This window comes from Nesoenas mayeri (assembly GCF_963082525.1).
Source record: "Nesoenas mayeri genome assembly, chromosome: 1".
Lineage (NCBI taxonomy): Eukaryota > Metazoa > Chordata > Aves > Columbiformes > Columbidae > Nesoenas > Nesoenas mayeri.
Window position 1 is genome coordinate 43,381,166 of NC_137541.1, and position 17,419 is coordinate 43,398,584.

Genomic DNA, 17,419 nt, shown 5'->3' on the forward strand with positions numbered 1-17,419 from the left:
TAAGTATTTCAACGTATATGTATATATACATATTGTCCTTACTTTGCCCCAGTTATAATCATACAGGTAACTGTATATAACCTCTGAAATATATATTTTAAGAGCTAACATACTACTGCTCCTCAGCTTATAAACAGTTTTATGTAAACTATAACCACTATCTATACAGAGAAAAAGCAGTAGATCTGCAGGACAGAATTCAGCTTGATTTTCAGTAGATGAAAGCATTTACATCAGCTATGAATTAAAATATTCTGTGCACATATGCATTCATTTGGCATTAAATATTTCAGTGGTGCTTTATTAAACCAGACCCTGTCTCAGCAATCTGCTCCAAACTAGTATGATCTATATTAAACTTGACATTCACGAAAGATAATGCATAGTCACAGGAATCAATCAATCTTAGCAGACCATTCACGTGATAAAACATTAAAAAATGTTAATGCTTAAACATATATAAAAAGAAGTCTCAGAAATGTCATAGATGTTAAAACCAGATGAAATAGTTCTTCCAGACAACCTCTGCAAATGGAGTGGGAGAAAATGAAGAAACTTATATGAAACTCTGAAATTACAGAGGTGGATGTGAAATACAAAATGAGATTACATCACCATCTAGGAAGTCATTAAAGAAAAATAAATCAACTGAAGAAAAAATTAATTTAAAACTTTATAATGAAATAGATACTTTCTTATTCTCTTACAACAGCATTATGAATAATAATAAAGGTTAGAAACCAGTATAAAATTATATGAAAATACTGTTTTCAGTCCCAAGAAGATGTCTGTGCTCTTTTACTGCGTATTTTACAACCACTACTATAATTAACATCTCAAAGAAACAGTTACATTATTGATTAAAAAAAAAAAAATATCAGTAAAATACAAAAAAAATTGGTTTATATTTTTAGCTGGTACCTGGTGAACCTCTACAACTATTAATAGCTCAACTAAGTAGAGTTTTCCTGCTGCTATTCATACCAGCTCCCTGCTCCAGCTCTTAAGTGTGATGGATCAAACATTAACATTGACACAAGGCAGGGAGGAACCAATGATAGGGGATGGAAGGCATACACTATACAAATTATTTAAAAAATACACATTTTCCAGTACAAAGTGTGAATGTATTGAGCAGTATGTGACCAATGACAAAATTTCAAATTCATGCAGCACTTCTGTTTAATGACAAGTCAAAATATTCAGAACGTTAATGTTTAAATTGGAGAGTGTGGAACATCAGCTATAGTTTCAATATTTTATGATGGGTATAAATAAGTTCTGTTGCTGCTTGCTGCAAACCTGCATGGTTTGTTTGAAGTTTGTCAGAACTTTTACATATCCAAAATTAGCTCACAAGTAAGTATGCATATGAAATTGTAATATTCCAAGTGTGAAAATGATTGTTATCACATTGATTTTCTAGACATTGTGGAATGTCAAGAATCAAAATAATTTGGGCTGTGTGACAACTTGTCATTTTCATGTAACACATCTGATACAAGAAGAAAGTCATGGACACTAAAATATTAAATGTGTTCTGATATTAATAATTCAAAATATTGCATTCTGAAATTAAATTCCATAGTCAACATTGATTTTTTTATGCAGAATACCATATCAACAATAGAATATCTTAACCCTGATAAGTCACCAGATATTATTGTACAGAAGAATGAAGAGATGGCTGAGTCACAGGCCATAGAACACACTCTCAGTGGATCAAAACTACTAAAACCACACACGGTGCTTTGAAGCATTCAAAAGTGTTTAATGGTTTTATGCCACATGAACCAAATAACGCTGTCAAACTTTGACTACGATCACGTTATTCCTGTTTTTCTGTTTTGCAAGAACTGATATTCAAACCCAAAAAGGAGTGTTACTGACTGTAGCTGATAGGGATTCCATTTCCTGTAACTATAATACTTTCATGGAAACTTACTGAGATGAAAGCCTGCAAAGGCTTACATGTCTACTACTTCTTTCCACAGGAAGCTCTAGGGGAGCTTCCACTTTATTTTTTTTCATTCCATTTCATAGGTTTGAAGGAAGAGTAGCTTCTTCCTGCAGATGACTACTTGTTATTTAGTTCTGCACTTGCGTCACAATTCCAATTTTGTGATATAAAAATAAATTTAACATAAAAGGACTAGAATTAAAAAAAATGACTGCTCTCCACAAAGAAACCAGAAAAGTAGAGGTAAAACAACCCTTATCTTTAACAACACCATTTTTCTTTCATTATGTGATAGGAAGCGTACACACCTTGCTCAGCACAGTATATTGAATCATGTGCTGAGTTGGAAGGGACCCACAAGGATCATTGAGTCCAACTCCTGTCCCTGCACAGGACAACCCCACAGTTGACACCATGTGTCTGAGGGCACTGGTAACGCTACGAACCTGAGTTTGAAAGTATCCACAAGTATGTAGGGGACTAGATTGGGCACTCAAGAGATCCAAGTTTGAATCTCAGTTCTGTTCACAAACATAAGCTATTTGACACCTTTTGTCTCACCTGCCACATGTTTAAGCAAAGTGCTTTACTCCAAAGTGGTTAGGTAAAGCTCAGGGATGACACTGAGACAGTTGTATATTATGATGTGTACCATGTAAATACGTGCCGGGATGAAGATCTTCCCAGAAAACATTTGTTGTTACTGTCAATAATTTAGAACTTATAATGTGAATCACTGAAAAGATCAGTGTTTAAGTTCTCCAGTGCCTTTGCCAAGGAATTTGCCAACCTGTGCAAACAGCAATAAGCATTGTCACAGCGTGCAAGACACAGGACATGGTTTAACTGGGAGGAAAGTGTACATCAGCTCTCTTGGATTGTGGTCGTGTACTTCAGGGGAAGCCTGCTGACCATGGTCTCAAAGACCTGGTATTCACTAATATATCCCTTCATAAAGGCTTTATATCCTTGTAGTGTTAATCACTAAATGCCCCAATTTCCTTTTCTCAGTTTCTTTGGACAGTTTTCCTTTGTACTGGGTCTGGCTGAGACAGAGCTCACTTTCTCCATAGCATTCCATACCATGCTGTGTTTTAGACTTGTGGCTAGAACAGTGTTGATAACACACAAATCTTTTGGCTGTTGAGTAACAACCCCTACACGGTGTCAAGGCTTTCGTTTTCCCACAACGAGTAGGCTGTGGGTGGGCAGGAAGCTGGGATGGGACATGGCCAGGACAGCTAATCCTGATTGGCCAAAGGGCTATTCCGTATCATACAGCATCATGCTCACAGATAAAAACTTGGGCATAACAAGGAGAGGGTTTGGCTTCCAAAGTGGCTGTTGTTTGGAGACTCGATGAGCATCCCTCTGCCTGTGGGACATGGTCAGCAATTTCATTTGCTTTGATTCTTTTTTCCCCTCCTCTCTTCTCACATCTATTAAACTCTTCAGATCTTGACCTATGAGTTTTCTTGCTTTTCCTCTTCCTATTTTCTGCCCCTATCCTGCTGGGGGTGGGGAAGTGGGTGAGTAGCTGTGTGGGTGTTTGGTTGCTGATCGGGGTCAACTCACCACATAGTCCATTTGCAATCCTGCATTCCTTAAGAAACACATACAAGTTTGAAACACACACTGACAGTTTAAAACACGTCTTTAGTTGTCCATGTAAAGACCTTAAAAACCCAAGAGAATGCAAAAATCCTCCTATCTTTGCCAATGCACATGCTAAAAATTAAGGGGGGGGGGGAGGGGAAGAGAGAAAATAATAATTACAGAATCACAGAACGTCAGGGTCTGGAAGGGACCTTGAAAGATCATCTAGTCCAATCCCCCTGCCAGAGCAGGAACACCTAGATGAGGCTACACAGGAAGGTGTCCAGGCAGGTTTTGAATGTCTCCAGAGTAGGAGACTCCACAACCCCCCTGGGCAGCCTGTTCCAGTGCTCTGGCACCCTCACTGAGAAGAAGTTTTTTCTCAAATTTAAATGGAATCTCCTGTGTTCCAGTTTGTACCCACTGCCCCTTGTATTATCACTGGTTGTCACCGAGAAGAGCCTGGCTCCATCCTCATGACACTCACCCTTTATATATTTATAAACATTAATAAGGTCACCCCTCAGTCTCCTCCAAACTAAAGAGACCCAGCTCCTTCAGCCTTTCCTCATAAGGGAGATGTTCCACTCTCTTAATCATCTTTGTTGTCCTGCGCTGGACCCTCTCCAGCAGTTCCCTGTCCTTCTTAAACTGAGCCCAGAACTGGACACAATATTCCAGGTGTGGTCTCACCAGGGCAGAGTAGAGGGAGAACCTCTCTCGACCTACTAACCACCCCCCTTCTAATACACCCCAGGATGCCATTGGCCTTCCTGGCCACAAGGGCACAGTGCTGGCTCATGGTCATCCTGCTGTCCACCAGGACTCCCAAGTCCCTTTCCCCTACACTGCTCTCTAACAGGTTGTTCCCCAACTTATACTGAAACCTGGGGTTGTTCCTGACCAGATGCAAGACTCTACAATTGCCCTTGTTATATTTCATTAAAATTTTTCCTGCCTAACTCAACAGCCTGCCCAGGTCTCGCTGGATGGCAGCACGGCCTTCTGGCATGTCAGCCACTCCTCCCAGCTTGGTGTTATCAGCAAACTTGCTGACAGTGCGCTCTAGTCCCTCAGATCTTAAGAAAGCAGGTAGTCTAAATCAAAAGCAAATCCTACTCTGTTCTCATGCAAGGAAAAAAAAAGTGCTGCTGATATCCATCAACAAAGGCCAGGACCAAGGGAAAGAAACAGTAATAGTACACCCAGCCTTGGTGCTTCCTAGCAAGCTGTGCCCATCACTTCCATTCTGGCTCCTGATGTCCTTTGCCTCTAACCAGAAAAAGGCAAGTAGGCAACCAAGGCATATCATGCTTTCTCTCCTGCCCCCAAGAGGAAGGCAAGAATTCTGAAACACACTGGGTTTGCATGTCAGAAAAGATGCAAACAAAACTAGAAAGTATTTCTAAATGAAAGACTAAAAGCTGTGGAAACGTAATAATAATGAAAATAGAAATGCCTCTTCCTATTCATCTCATTGCATACTGAGAAAGCACATTAAGAACACCTGTAAAACATTCAAGCACTATAGTTATGAATGCTACAGAATCTCAAATCCTTCTTTTTTTCAATGATGTTTTTAACCGTGTGGAGTAATAATGCCAGAGACTAAGCACAGAATAATAAGGAAGAAAAAGAAAAAAACAACAAGCAAACAAACCAACCACAAAATATTTAATAACTACAGTTCACTATCTGTCCTGAAAAGATATAGTGCTCTTGTGGAAAAAACTTAAATGTAATCATGTTAAAGACTAAGTCATGAACATAACAGCAAAAGATATTTTAAGGTAGCAGAGTGCTTGATTTTAGAAATATTATGCCTATTTTCCTTTTCATTTTACCCATATGCACTCAAGCATTTTTTTAATGAATAATCAAATGTAACTCAATATGAAAACACATGATGTTTTACCAAAGCCTCCCACTGTGCAAAGCAAAATAGTGTCTGAACTAAAATACTGGAAAGCATTCCAGTTATTACTCTGGTCTTCTTCCAGAAAAAGATTTTCCTCCAGCTTTTGGGGGTTTTATTTTTAAAAGTTTGCCAATGTTTTTTTTATAACTCTACTTTCCCAACAGTTTGTTTTAGTCATAAGGTATCCAATACAACTATTTCAGTTTTAAAATAAATTAGCCTTTAAAGTTTGAATAGTAGGAAGCTTTCATTTCAAAGTTACTGTATACACAGCCAAAACAACAGAAAGCTGACTTACCTAACATTAATAAATTTAGTATATACTTAGTATATATTTACTACCACCACAGTAAAAGTTAACTATGACTACAGTAGGCTTGAAGTGCAAACCATTATCTTCTTAATTCTGCTAGCTTTTATGACTGAGCTGTCATCAACAAGAACATTCAGTGACCTTACCCCATCTACTTCTTTATGATTGCACTTTCTAAGCAGAAAAAAGGACAAATGCCATGTTATGCCAGAAAAAAAAAAAAGTGCATAAAGACTAAGTTAACAAATCTAAGATGAGCAGAAGTACCTACTATAAAATTAGCAACATGTAACTTCATGTATAAGTGTATAACCAGAAAGACTCATAAATCTTTTAAACAGAAGCAAATCAGCTATCACATAACACCAGACAAAAATATTCACAAAGGTGAGTAATTTCCTCACTTTCTGTTAGGTTATTATTCAATCACCTACAAAGTAAGCAAGAAAAAACAAGACATATTAAAAACAAGCAAACAAACAAACAAAGCAACCCCCCTCATGTATATTCAGAAATCCAGGGAAACCAGCAAGGCAGGAAGCAGGCAGAACTCTGAAAAGAGGAATAAAATCATAAATATCTACTGTCACCAGAGATGGAATATTTGTAACTGTCCACTGACTTTATATAGGAACCAAATTAATCCATATTTGAAGTCTTAACTTCAGCTGACCAGCTTCTGTAAGACTGACTTCCATTTGTTCTCAGACAGAGATTTATGATCAGCTCTACTGCCATAATGCTAAAACTCAAAATTTAGCTATTTTATCTGGCTGCAATGATTTAAATTATTACTTGTGTTGTTGTAAAGTGACAAAAACATGGGCAATTAAGCCCTTACATCCTGCTTGTCTGATTACAGTACACATTTCCTGTAAAAAGATTCTTAGTGCTTGTAGCTTCACATCAGATATACACACTTGCAATACAGCAAATATGTGCATCACTTCACAGAAGTCACTGCTACCACTTGGAAAATGACAGACAGCCACTTCCATATTGCCCAGCCAACATTCAAAAGGTACATGCAAAAGAAATAAAAATAGTGTTAAAGAACAGATACATTGCAATACAACACAACATTAATTGTTGTATTGTTGTGTAGTTTTATTTTGCATAAGCAAACTGAATGTTAACATGATGATACCCAACTGAAAATATTAATAATGAACGGTAATTGCATGTCAAATCTCCAGCCAACTAAAATTCCCTGCAGTACAACTGCTGCTGTATTTTTAATGACTAATGATGGCATACAAACACACAGAGATATCGTGAGATCCCATGTGGTAACACCTGAACTAAAACTGCAAAATCAGTGGTCAGAACACCCATTCAAAGCTTGAAAAACAGGATTGACAGGAACACAGTTACAAACACTCTGTCAATTAGGCAGTGAAAGAAACTTGCTATGATTCTCCAGATCCTCAAAGCTACACCTGCTCCAATGCTTACAGGGCACAGAGACTGTATAAAACCTTTCAAAAGTACCATACTTTCAATGTTATCACTTGTTTGCATAGTTGAATAGGGGAAAACAAACAAACAAATAAAAAAACCACAACAAAACCAAAACTACACAATTGGAACATTTAGTACACTCAGTAAATAACAGATGTATAGACTCCTGCAACAGGTAGACAGATGCTGGAGAATACAGAAAAAGTATGTACTTGACATTATTCAGATTCTGTCACAATCAGATCACACGTTCTCCACAGATTATTTATTCTGCATAGTTTATTTCTTCTCTGTTTGCTACAGCTTATTTTCTACCATTTAACATATTGTCTATACGTTTTCCAAAGTTATTCCTCTGTGCCCATTTCTTTTTGGCACATCTGTAGCAAGATGATTCATTGTCTAAGTGATTTTACATCACTTCAACACCAAGTTTAACTGAAGGCCATAAATTAACTCTTCTGTTTACTCGCTAAAAATTCTATTTCCTCTCCAAGTTTGAAAAAAGAGATTTGACATTTCTCCAGTACAGCAAAATAATTTTCTATAAGAGCAGTTCTTAAACTCTGTTTCTGGCAAACCTTCTTCCAACATCACAATCATACTTCCATTTATACATGTGAATTCCAAGTGAGTCAGAAGTTTATATACTAGTTCTCTAAACCCTAATATTTTAAGGAAACTAAAAGCGAACAATACTGATCTGCAAGCAGCACAGCGAAAGCACAACTTCCTCCACAACCTCCTCCTCCTTCTCTCAACATTTCTAACCTCTCAACTTCTGTATGGCAGCTGAGCAAAAATTCTACAGTCTCTTACGTTGAGAACAAATGATGGCATACTTCATGAATATTTTAAACTGTAAAAAGCCAGTACTCCTGCCAAGAAAAGCTGCAAGGTGAAACAAATTGGAGAACCAATCCACGTTAAAACAAACTTCTTCCTTCTTGTCAGACCAGTCTTAACTCAGATTTAACTCTTGGTCTTGCTCTCAAGTTGTATGCTATGAATACAGAACCACTTCTTTCTCCAGCAGTGAAGGCTTAAAGCAACTATCACCTATGTAGCTGAGAACACTATATTTAGGTAATTTTGAGTTCTTTGTTTCATTTTACTTAAAGTACTACCCTTAGCATTAGTCAGCTCAGCTGGATTTTGTTTTTAAATGCCACTTACCAGCTGCTACCCATAAGTCTGTTACCTAATGCTTATAAACTCAGGTTTCTACTTGACAACCCACCTGTTTTGTTGATTTTTTAGTTCCATTGAATATCTTCCAAGCAAGACCATTACCACCACTGGCAATATGTCGGCCAACATCAAATTCCCTGGTGACAGGGTTTCCCATGACCGCACTGGTGACATCAGCCGTTACCTTTGTAACGGTACTCTTCAGTTTATTCAGCATGGACTCCATTGTTGCAACCGTATGCCCATGTATTATCCTACAAAGACAAGAAAAAAGTTTCACAGCCCTTTCACAATTTCTATTAACATAAGACACATGTTGAAAACTGTAGTGTTAAAAAGGACATCTAACCAAGGATGCAATAGGGTATAGGAGTAACCCACAGAGAGGATACTGAAATAAAACTTCCAGGGCTTTTCAGTTATACATATTCACACTGCATACACATTTCTGTGCACTTGTATCTGGGGATTATATGTCATTGCTTCTACTATTCTTCCAAAACTTTTGAATCTGATTATCATTCTTCCTTAGATCTAACAAAGCAACTAAGGACTGCGAAATTCAACCATTTCTTGAAAACAGGCTATTGAATAAAGCAGAAAATCTATAAAGTGCTCCCATGAAGGGAAAGCATCGCAACTCATATATGGATATCAATCAACAAAGAGAACCAAATCTGAAGGAAACCAGGCTCCTTTTATTCCATTGCTCACGGAACTACCTATTTTCTGGAGGGAAGGACTGCTTAAGATCACAGACCAGCAAAAGGATAGATGTGTATTATACAGAAGTCAATTTAAAAATTTGTTCTTTCCTACACTGCGCCTGTTAAAATACAAGCTCAAAATTCAGTATTTTACCCATCAGGTTGCTGACATTACTATTTGTATGACATAAGTACTAACGAGCTGATTTGCTGCTGGATAGGAAGTACACAAGAAAACATCTTTTTATGCTTTAACAAAATTGTACAAGGAAGTTTTTTCACAACATCTTCCAAATTTAAGAGCTAAAAGACTGTGGTAGCTTACAATTCAGTTCATCTTCCCCTGTAATGTGTACTTCCACAGTTGTCATAATCAGTGCCAAAAAAAAATTGACTTTCCTGTTCTGCCAGACAGAAGTTCTGAAGCCTATGTCCCATTTATACAACTCTCTTGCTGATAATAGATACACAAGAAAGAATGAAGACAGGAAAGAAACATTTATCTCCCTTATCAATGTGAGTGAAGATGGAGAGAAAATGCAATAAGAAATTATTTCTTGGAATCAGTGTCATGCGGTATATTAAAAAACAACAATATTTCTTTATACTCTCTTTCAAACAAGGTGTGAAGAGTGCATATTTCTTCAACCTAGAGTAAAATAAACCTAAGACAGCACATGTAGTGAAATCTGCAGAAATAATAATTTCGTTTATGGCCTTATTTGCTCTATACTCAACTCACAGGCATATAATTTGTGTAAAACCACTTCTTTGAAAAATAGAGATGTCGTTCATATTCAAATGGAAGAGACAAAATTCTATGGTGATGAATAACATGTTTGCCAAGTCATGGTAACAAGGACAAAAGAAGCAGAAGGCACTAACAAATAAACCTATAAGCACTGGGACTAATAACCCCAAATGTCCTCATCAGATGTGAGGTGCTTGCTTATACAAATTAAAGCTCTTGCCACTGTATTATGTACATTTATAAGGCAATGGTCTGATCTACATAGATTATCTGATCTATTAATATATGCATTTATGCCACAGCTTTTTCCACATTCAAGACACAGATGGAGTTTGTTTCCTTTCCACAGCTCAGAAAGAGTAGTTACGGCTTCAGTGGGGCTACTCGAGGAGCAAAACCAGATATGACTACAAGCACATTCAGGGGAGAGTCGGTCTTCATTACAGGGACTATGAGTTTTAGATATGTGAAGCTGAGTCTGAATACAATGAGATAAAAATAATTATGTACTTGCTTAGTATGCATTGTGTTTTATTGAGATCATAGCTGGAAGTAAATTACAGAAACATGGAATTCCTTTACTAAGCAATTTAACTACAGCATGTCACATTTTATTACCATTAATTTTACTTCATTAATTGTGCTATGGAAAAAAGGCATGCAATTTTGAACTGTGCAGCCCCAAAACAAACAGATATTAAGCACTGTGTAATATCCCTGTATAAAGGAATTTTTTATTAACCTGATAAACAGGTAGAAACAAGGATCATGGATTACTCTAAATGGGAGCTATAGGTATTTCCAACTCTCCGAGATTTTATTCTGCAGATGTTCCATGGGACAAACTCTATATGCTGAAGAACTATAAAATAAATCCTAATGAGTTTAACTTCACTGAAAACCTAATTTATTTATTTTTAAATCTTATGCATTTTGTATCATTTCCTTCACTTCCACCCATCAAATCTCTAGGATCAATGCAACACAACTTTGTGTTACAATTCTCAAAACTTGAGAAATGCTTTGCAAAATTAATTGCAGAGCTAGTAAGAAGAAAAATGCACGTGCACACGTGTTCAATTTCCTTTGCATAAATTCAAAAGGAAGCTTCTCCATACATGCTGTGGAAAAATGGTGTAGTATTGATTACATCAGAAGTGCCTTCTGCTGTGGGAGACAGACTAACTGCAGGGAGAAGGGTGGCAAAGCCACTAGGTGAGAATGTTAACAGCATTCCAGTGTCTGAAGGGTTAGGATTTAAAAGGCAAGCCTGGTATGCCCTGTCCAACCTGTTCCACTCCAGCTTAACAGAAAGTAAACTACTGATGAATTTAGCTAAGAGTAGGAAGTACTGAGAAACCTCAATAAGCAGCTCCAGTTTTAAGTTTATGTCATCTAACTCTAAATTTGTAGAAATTCTCATGTCAGCATTTGGACTGTAATCTAAATATCTAATATGTTGACAGGAACGATGTACCTAGAAAATCCATAACAAAAAATATATATGTATTCTGGGTAGTATCTAGAATACCACAAATCATGATGATTTAACCATATCTGAAATAAGCAACTTTAGTTCTCAACTGTAGGAAAACTAGTCTTAAAAGAACAAACTAAACTACTATTTATAGAAAAATTAACAACCATGTGATGATAAAGTAAGTATCACCCACAATGAAACTTTCAAGTTAAAAAGTAACAAATAAGAAAAGCACAAGATCTTAAGAGCAACAGTGTTCAGACAAGCAACACAGGACATGAAATAAATGTTTAATAACTTTGATTTCTGTCTGTTTTAATTTCAAGAGTAACATTAATGCTACTGATACCAAGTCCTTGAAACTTGGAACCAATCCTAAAAAGAAACCTGTATGGTCAGTGTACCAATTTCAATTATTTCCCTCACAATCGACAACTGTCTTTATGCTGATGCACATCAGCAACAAGACTTCAGCACAATGACAACCTAATCATTTGGCAAGGTAATAAGTAACAGTCAATACAGCAATAAGAAATGAGACAAAATACTCAAAGTGTTGAAATAAAACTATACCCAAAACAAAGATTCCTCACCACCCTTCAGTTCTCACTCATATAAAACAACTACATGACTTAAAACTATTAATTTATACTTAAAACTAATTCATAGCATTATCTGATGTATGGACATGGGTGCACACTGTACAGCAGTGCATCATACACACAGAATTCTGACTTACAGCAATTCGCTTTTGCGAACCAAAGCAGCAGGCAGGTGCATGGGTACTTCATGCCACCCACCCCAAACTCCCATCCCACTGATCTGATCCAAATAATGATGAATTCACAGAAGAAACAGGTGCTAGAACAACCAAGTCTCAGGAAACACAACAACAAAACATTAAAAAAAAAATAAAAATTGCGCACAACCAAGTTTTTGCATCTTTTACAAAAACAAGAGGAGGATCAAACGCACTGATGAGCTGTGCACGGTGCAGCTGCCCTCAAAGCAAGTCACCTTCATTATTTTTATTCCCCATTTTGGTACTGAGCTACAGCTGCAAGCCTCCCAAAACCCGGCAGAACGAGATCCATGCACGGGGATCTGTTTTTCGCCTGCTGACAGGAAAAACCTGACCCACATGCCGCACAAACGCCGGGACTGTCTCTCGCGGGCCAGCCCTCCCGGACCAACTATTTACTGTTATTTAGCGTGTGGCGGGACTCGCAGCGCTCTGCCGGCGGCGCGCAGGACATTCCCAGCTCCCCGCTGCACGAAGGGCCGGTCGCTGCGCTCACCGGCCCGCGGGGCGCTCGGTCAGGAGGCGGGAGCCAGCCCGGGACGAGCGGCGGCCACGGCCAGGGGCGAGCGATCCGCCGGCTCGGGCAGCTCAACGCTCCCCGCCAGGCCCCGCTCACGCAACGACCGCGCCTGCAGGGCGGCCCCTTCCTCCTCCAGCCCCCGCGCCGCGCTCCCGGGACGCCAGACCGCCGCGCCGCGGAGCCAGCGGGCCCTGCCCGCCCCGCGCAGCGGCACTAGGCCACGGGCAGCCGCTCCTGCCCCGGGGCGCGGGGGGGGGACAGGCCGCTCACCTGAGCCCGCGGGAAGCTGCCGGCGCAGCGCCCGGCTGCCCGTCGCCCTGGGAGCTCGGCGGGCCGCCTGTCACGCCGGCTCCGTCTCTCGCTCCGGCCCCAACTCGGCCACGTCTTGCTCCAGCTACTCCATAGCGACAGGCACAGCGGCGAGAGCGGGGGGCGGCCGGAGCGCCTCACTTCCGCCCCGGAGGGGCGGTGCTGGGGCGGCGGCCGGAGGAGGTGGCAGAGGGCGGGAAGTGATGCACTCTGCCGGCTTCCGCCAGACGCCGTTCTGGCGGTGGGTTTGACTCCGCGGTTCAGGAGGCTCCGTGGTCAGAGCGAGCTGGGGTGGCGACGTGCGGGGGGGAAAGCGTCTCCGTCTCTCTGCTGCCGCTGCTTCCTCTCCGCAGTGCTTGAGGCGGTGGCGGTTCCGTGTCTCGCCGGGGAGTGGGGTGGGCTCTGTGGTGCCGGTGCCTCCGGCTGCTGGTGCCGCGGGAGGGGGCCCGCGGGCGGGGGCAGCAGCTGCGCAGCGGGGAGAGGAGCTGGCCCCGGGCCTGGCCCCGGCGGCCGCGGTTAAGGGGGCACCGCAGCCAGGGCCGGGCGTGGAGCTGTGTTGTTGGGAGCGAAAGGCTGGCGGGCAGACGCGTTTAGTGTACTGCAAATGTTGGTTTGTTGTCTAATGAGCTTGGAGGGATGTGTGGAGGAGGAGCTGAGAGACCTGGGACTGCTCAGCCTGGAGAAGTGAAGGCTCGGGTGGGTTCTCATCAATGTCTTCAGGTACATCTGCAGGGAGGGTGGAAAAAGGATGGAGCCAGGACCTTCTCAGCGGTGCCCAGAGGGGTTGTGGGCCCTCCACCTTTGGACATATTAAAAAGCTGTCTGGACATGGTGCTGGGTTACCATCTGGGTGGCCCTGTTTGAGCAGGGAGGGGTTGAACCAGCTGGACCCCAGAGATCCCTGCAAACCTCAGCCATTCTCTGATTCTGTAATGAATTAACCTATATGTGTACATACATACAGTCTGCATAGTAATAGCAAAAGACCTTCCTCACCTGTTTATAGTGCCTTTTTGTTCTTTTCTGTTGATTCTATGCTAGTGGGTGTGAGTCCACTTAGAAAAAGGACTGATTTATGAAGTACTATCTTCCTCTGTCTTTGTAAAATTAAGCTGATTTCTGGAGAATTTTAAAATATATATACTTATATAACTGATTTCCTAGAGTAAAAATTTTTAAATGTTCAAGTAAAACTTTATAAACACCTGTAAAATGTTCATATAAATATTTTGCAGATTGCGATGGTCCTTTTCAAGCAACTCAACTGTGAAATAGTAGTATTCATGCTCTTCACAGTCAGGTGGAAATCAAAGGACGTGGACGACATCCGAAAACATATGAAAACTGTTTCATGGGCTCAAATGCTGTTGATGTGGTACTGAGCCGTCTTATGCAAAGCATGTACCTAAGCTGCAACAATATTTCTCGGCTGAAGGGAGTCTGTGTTTGCCAAGCGTTGATGGATCACAAGGTGTTTGAGCCAGTTGGAGCAAATCTTTACTTATTCAAGAATGATAAAGAAACGGAGTTTGAAGATACAAACACTAGTCTCTATAAATTTGTAAAGAGCAGTCTTACTCCTCTTCTTCCAAAAAAGAATAAAGACAATCAGGGCTTGTCTCTTGAGCAATTCTGCTATCCAAAGACAAGAAGACGTTCCAAGTGAGTTACTCTGAACTATTCTGATTCCTTTTTTAAAAGTTATGGTGAGTTAACTGTAGATGAAGTTATGTCTGTCTAACCCAGATATTGGAGAATTTTGAAAACTGTGTGCCAGTTTTGATAAATGTCATGCCTAAATCACAGGTGCTACTCAATATTTCTTGGTAATGCTGAACTGCTGTGATCTGCCCTTTGTTACTTAGAAGAGAGTCTGGCATAGTAGCGTAAGCCTAGGAATCATTTGTGTTTGCAATCAGTTGTGCTGTAATTTGAGAATTAGTGTGAATGACCTACTTGGTGGAAGCTGGTAAAAGAAATGGAACTCATAAACAGTATTTGGAATTGATATCCTTGCCCTTTCTACAAAGCAGATGTGGATGATTGGTTTTCTAGTAGCAGGATAGACTGTAGATACAAGAAAGCTGTAAAGTCCTGATTTAACAAAAATTTATGAAGTGACAGAAAGATAAATATGTCCTGATCATATTTGTTACATATCTGATTTTTTTTTTCCCCTAGGCATAAAAGTGTGAAACAACACTTTCAAACCCCTTAGCATTAGAAGCAGCCAATAAAAAGAGGTTAGAGGAGCTTCTTCAATCAATACGTGTTCACGCATCTTTACCTCCAAAGCTCATGGTTAATGAACCAACTCATCAGCTTTCAAAAGGAGGTGAGGACTGAATTTTTCTTTTTAAAAATTCATCATTCTTCAGTGTATCTGCTTGGGTTGAGTACCTTGTTTCTGTTAAACACTGCCCCTCAGAGTCCTAAATTTAATATGTCACTAATGACAAAATAGCTGAATGAGTACTAAATGGGTAAATGTTTGTAATAAGTTAACTGAAAGAAACAAAACAGGATTATGTTTTTGCACGATAGTGCTATTCTATTAAGGCAAATACCACTTCAAGAGGAAATAGTTTTTAAGATTAAATACATCTGTATTATACGATTCCTTTGCTATTTGTTTGTCTTTTCTTGTATGTAATACAAATTAGAGTAGGTTACTACTAATTCTAATACGATGGGCAAGCCAGATGTTTTCTTCTTTCTTAGCATTCCTATTTTGATCCCTTCTTCCCCAACACAGAGACTTCACACTATGCTGTTACGTTGTTTCCTTTGAATGTTTAAAACATTCTCAAGTGAGTAAAAACAAAGGTTAGTGTTTTACATAGTATCTTACTTCTGATGATGTTTTTCTTTGTTTGTTTATGGCATCAGTGATAGAAGATGTCTGGAAACAGCAAACTCCGTTGTGACTACTGCAGTTAATTGATGTTCCATTTCTAGAAGACGTTTTGGTGTCTTCAGTGAAGAGAATAACTGACTGTTTTGGCAAAGAAGACCTGATTATATCAAATACTTTTCTGGACAGAGATGTTACATGTACCTTAAACTTGTGTGAATAAGTTATACATCTATAGAATACTTTTGTTAGTAAATGCTTTATTTCAATCTTGATGAAAGTTTTGTGTTAAGTGAACAAAATGGACATTGTTACACTTGTAGGCAGGGGTGACATTAGTGTTTGTCCCTTTGACTTCTTTTCAGAAGTAGTAAAGGAATTCACAAAAAGTCCATATATAGGATGGGACATTGAGTATTTTAAGTATGCATTAGATTTTTAACTTCAGGTTTTGAAAACACTCCTAGTTTCTAGACCAGACACTTAACTCTTAGGTCTCTATAACAGATATTAGAAATTGAATAAATTTATACTGAGACTTTTTGTTTATTTGTCACAGTTTCTGAAGGTGGTGCTGTGAAGATATCAAGTCAATAAGGCATCTATTGTTAGCAACAGAAAAAGATAAATTAAGTTGTTGCACTGAAGATTGCTTATATAATGAGAATAAAGAAATGAAAGAGGCTGAATTCCATCAGCATTTTTCCTTAAATGTTCTCTTGTTTTGGTAGTATTCCTGTTGGTTGTATTTGGGCTGATGTTCATCTTAGCATGTACTTTTAATGAATATGTCAAGGTATGTCTTCCTCGTGTATGTTTTAGTAATGCTTATTTCTGTCAAATCAGTGCCGTCTCTATCTATTTGTGAGATTTAGGTCATTCTGTGTACCTAAAGAGACTCTTTTCTTACAGTTTTTATGTATTCTTCCTTGACAGAGAAAATATTAACATTGTTACAGAAGTGTTGAGTTTTACATAAGTTATAACTTATAAAAATATTTTCCAGTTTTTTTTCTTTAGGAATTTTCTGTTATGGAAGATAAAATTAAAGACAGTGTGATTGCACTGCTCATGGGATTACAACTACAGGGAGGTCATAATCCCATTTGGCCTTTACTATATTATCCCACTTATATCTGTCCAGCAGCAACTTCAAAAATCTTTATTTCACCTTTCCATGATAAAAATAAGATTGTGGGGATCTTAGATAATATTTGCATTTTCTAAATTCAGTTCAAATTACGTTATACCCAGAGAGTCAGGCAAAGGCAATTCTCTCTCCACCCCCTACAGTTCTATTATTTTAGATTTCTTCTGGACAAATTTGTTCAGTGCTGTCGCTGCCACAGCGGGACAGGCACCATGTGTGTGGTTTGGAGTGTCAGGGGCTGTGACCTGCTCAGGACTCGCCTCTTCTCGGCTCATCTTGTCTTGTCCACCTCAGACTCAGTTCTGGGCTCTTCTTGCCCTCTCTGCACCCACTCCCTTTGCTCACCCGGGGCTCGGCGGAGTCTGCCGGGCACCTCCCGCAGCTGCTCACCATGGGGTGGGCTGTGC

General features: G+C 39.6%; 1 protein-coding gene across 1 annotated transcript in view; it reads right to left on the bottom strand.

The window, feature by feature from the left end:
• The window catches only part of SCYL2 (SCY1 like pseudokinase 2), a 36,037-nt gene extending 22,918 nt beyond the window's left edge, over positions 1-13,119 (bottom strand). The window contains exons 1-2 of the mRNA XM_080354228.1: positions 12,970-13,119; positions 8,489-8,693 (exon numbers count right to left, since the gene is read on the bottom strand). Coding sequence (XP_080210354.1) covers positions 8,489-8,665 — 177 coding nt within the window. The 5' untranslated portion in view covers positions 8,666-8,693; positions 12,970-13,119. The remainder of the gene's footprint in view (positions 1-8,488; positions 8,694-12,969) is intronic.
• Between the last annotated feature and the right edge of the window lie 4,300 nt (positions 13,120-17,419).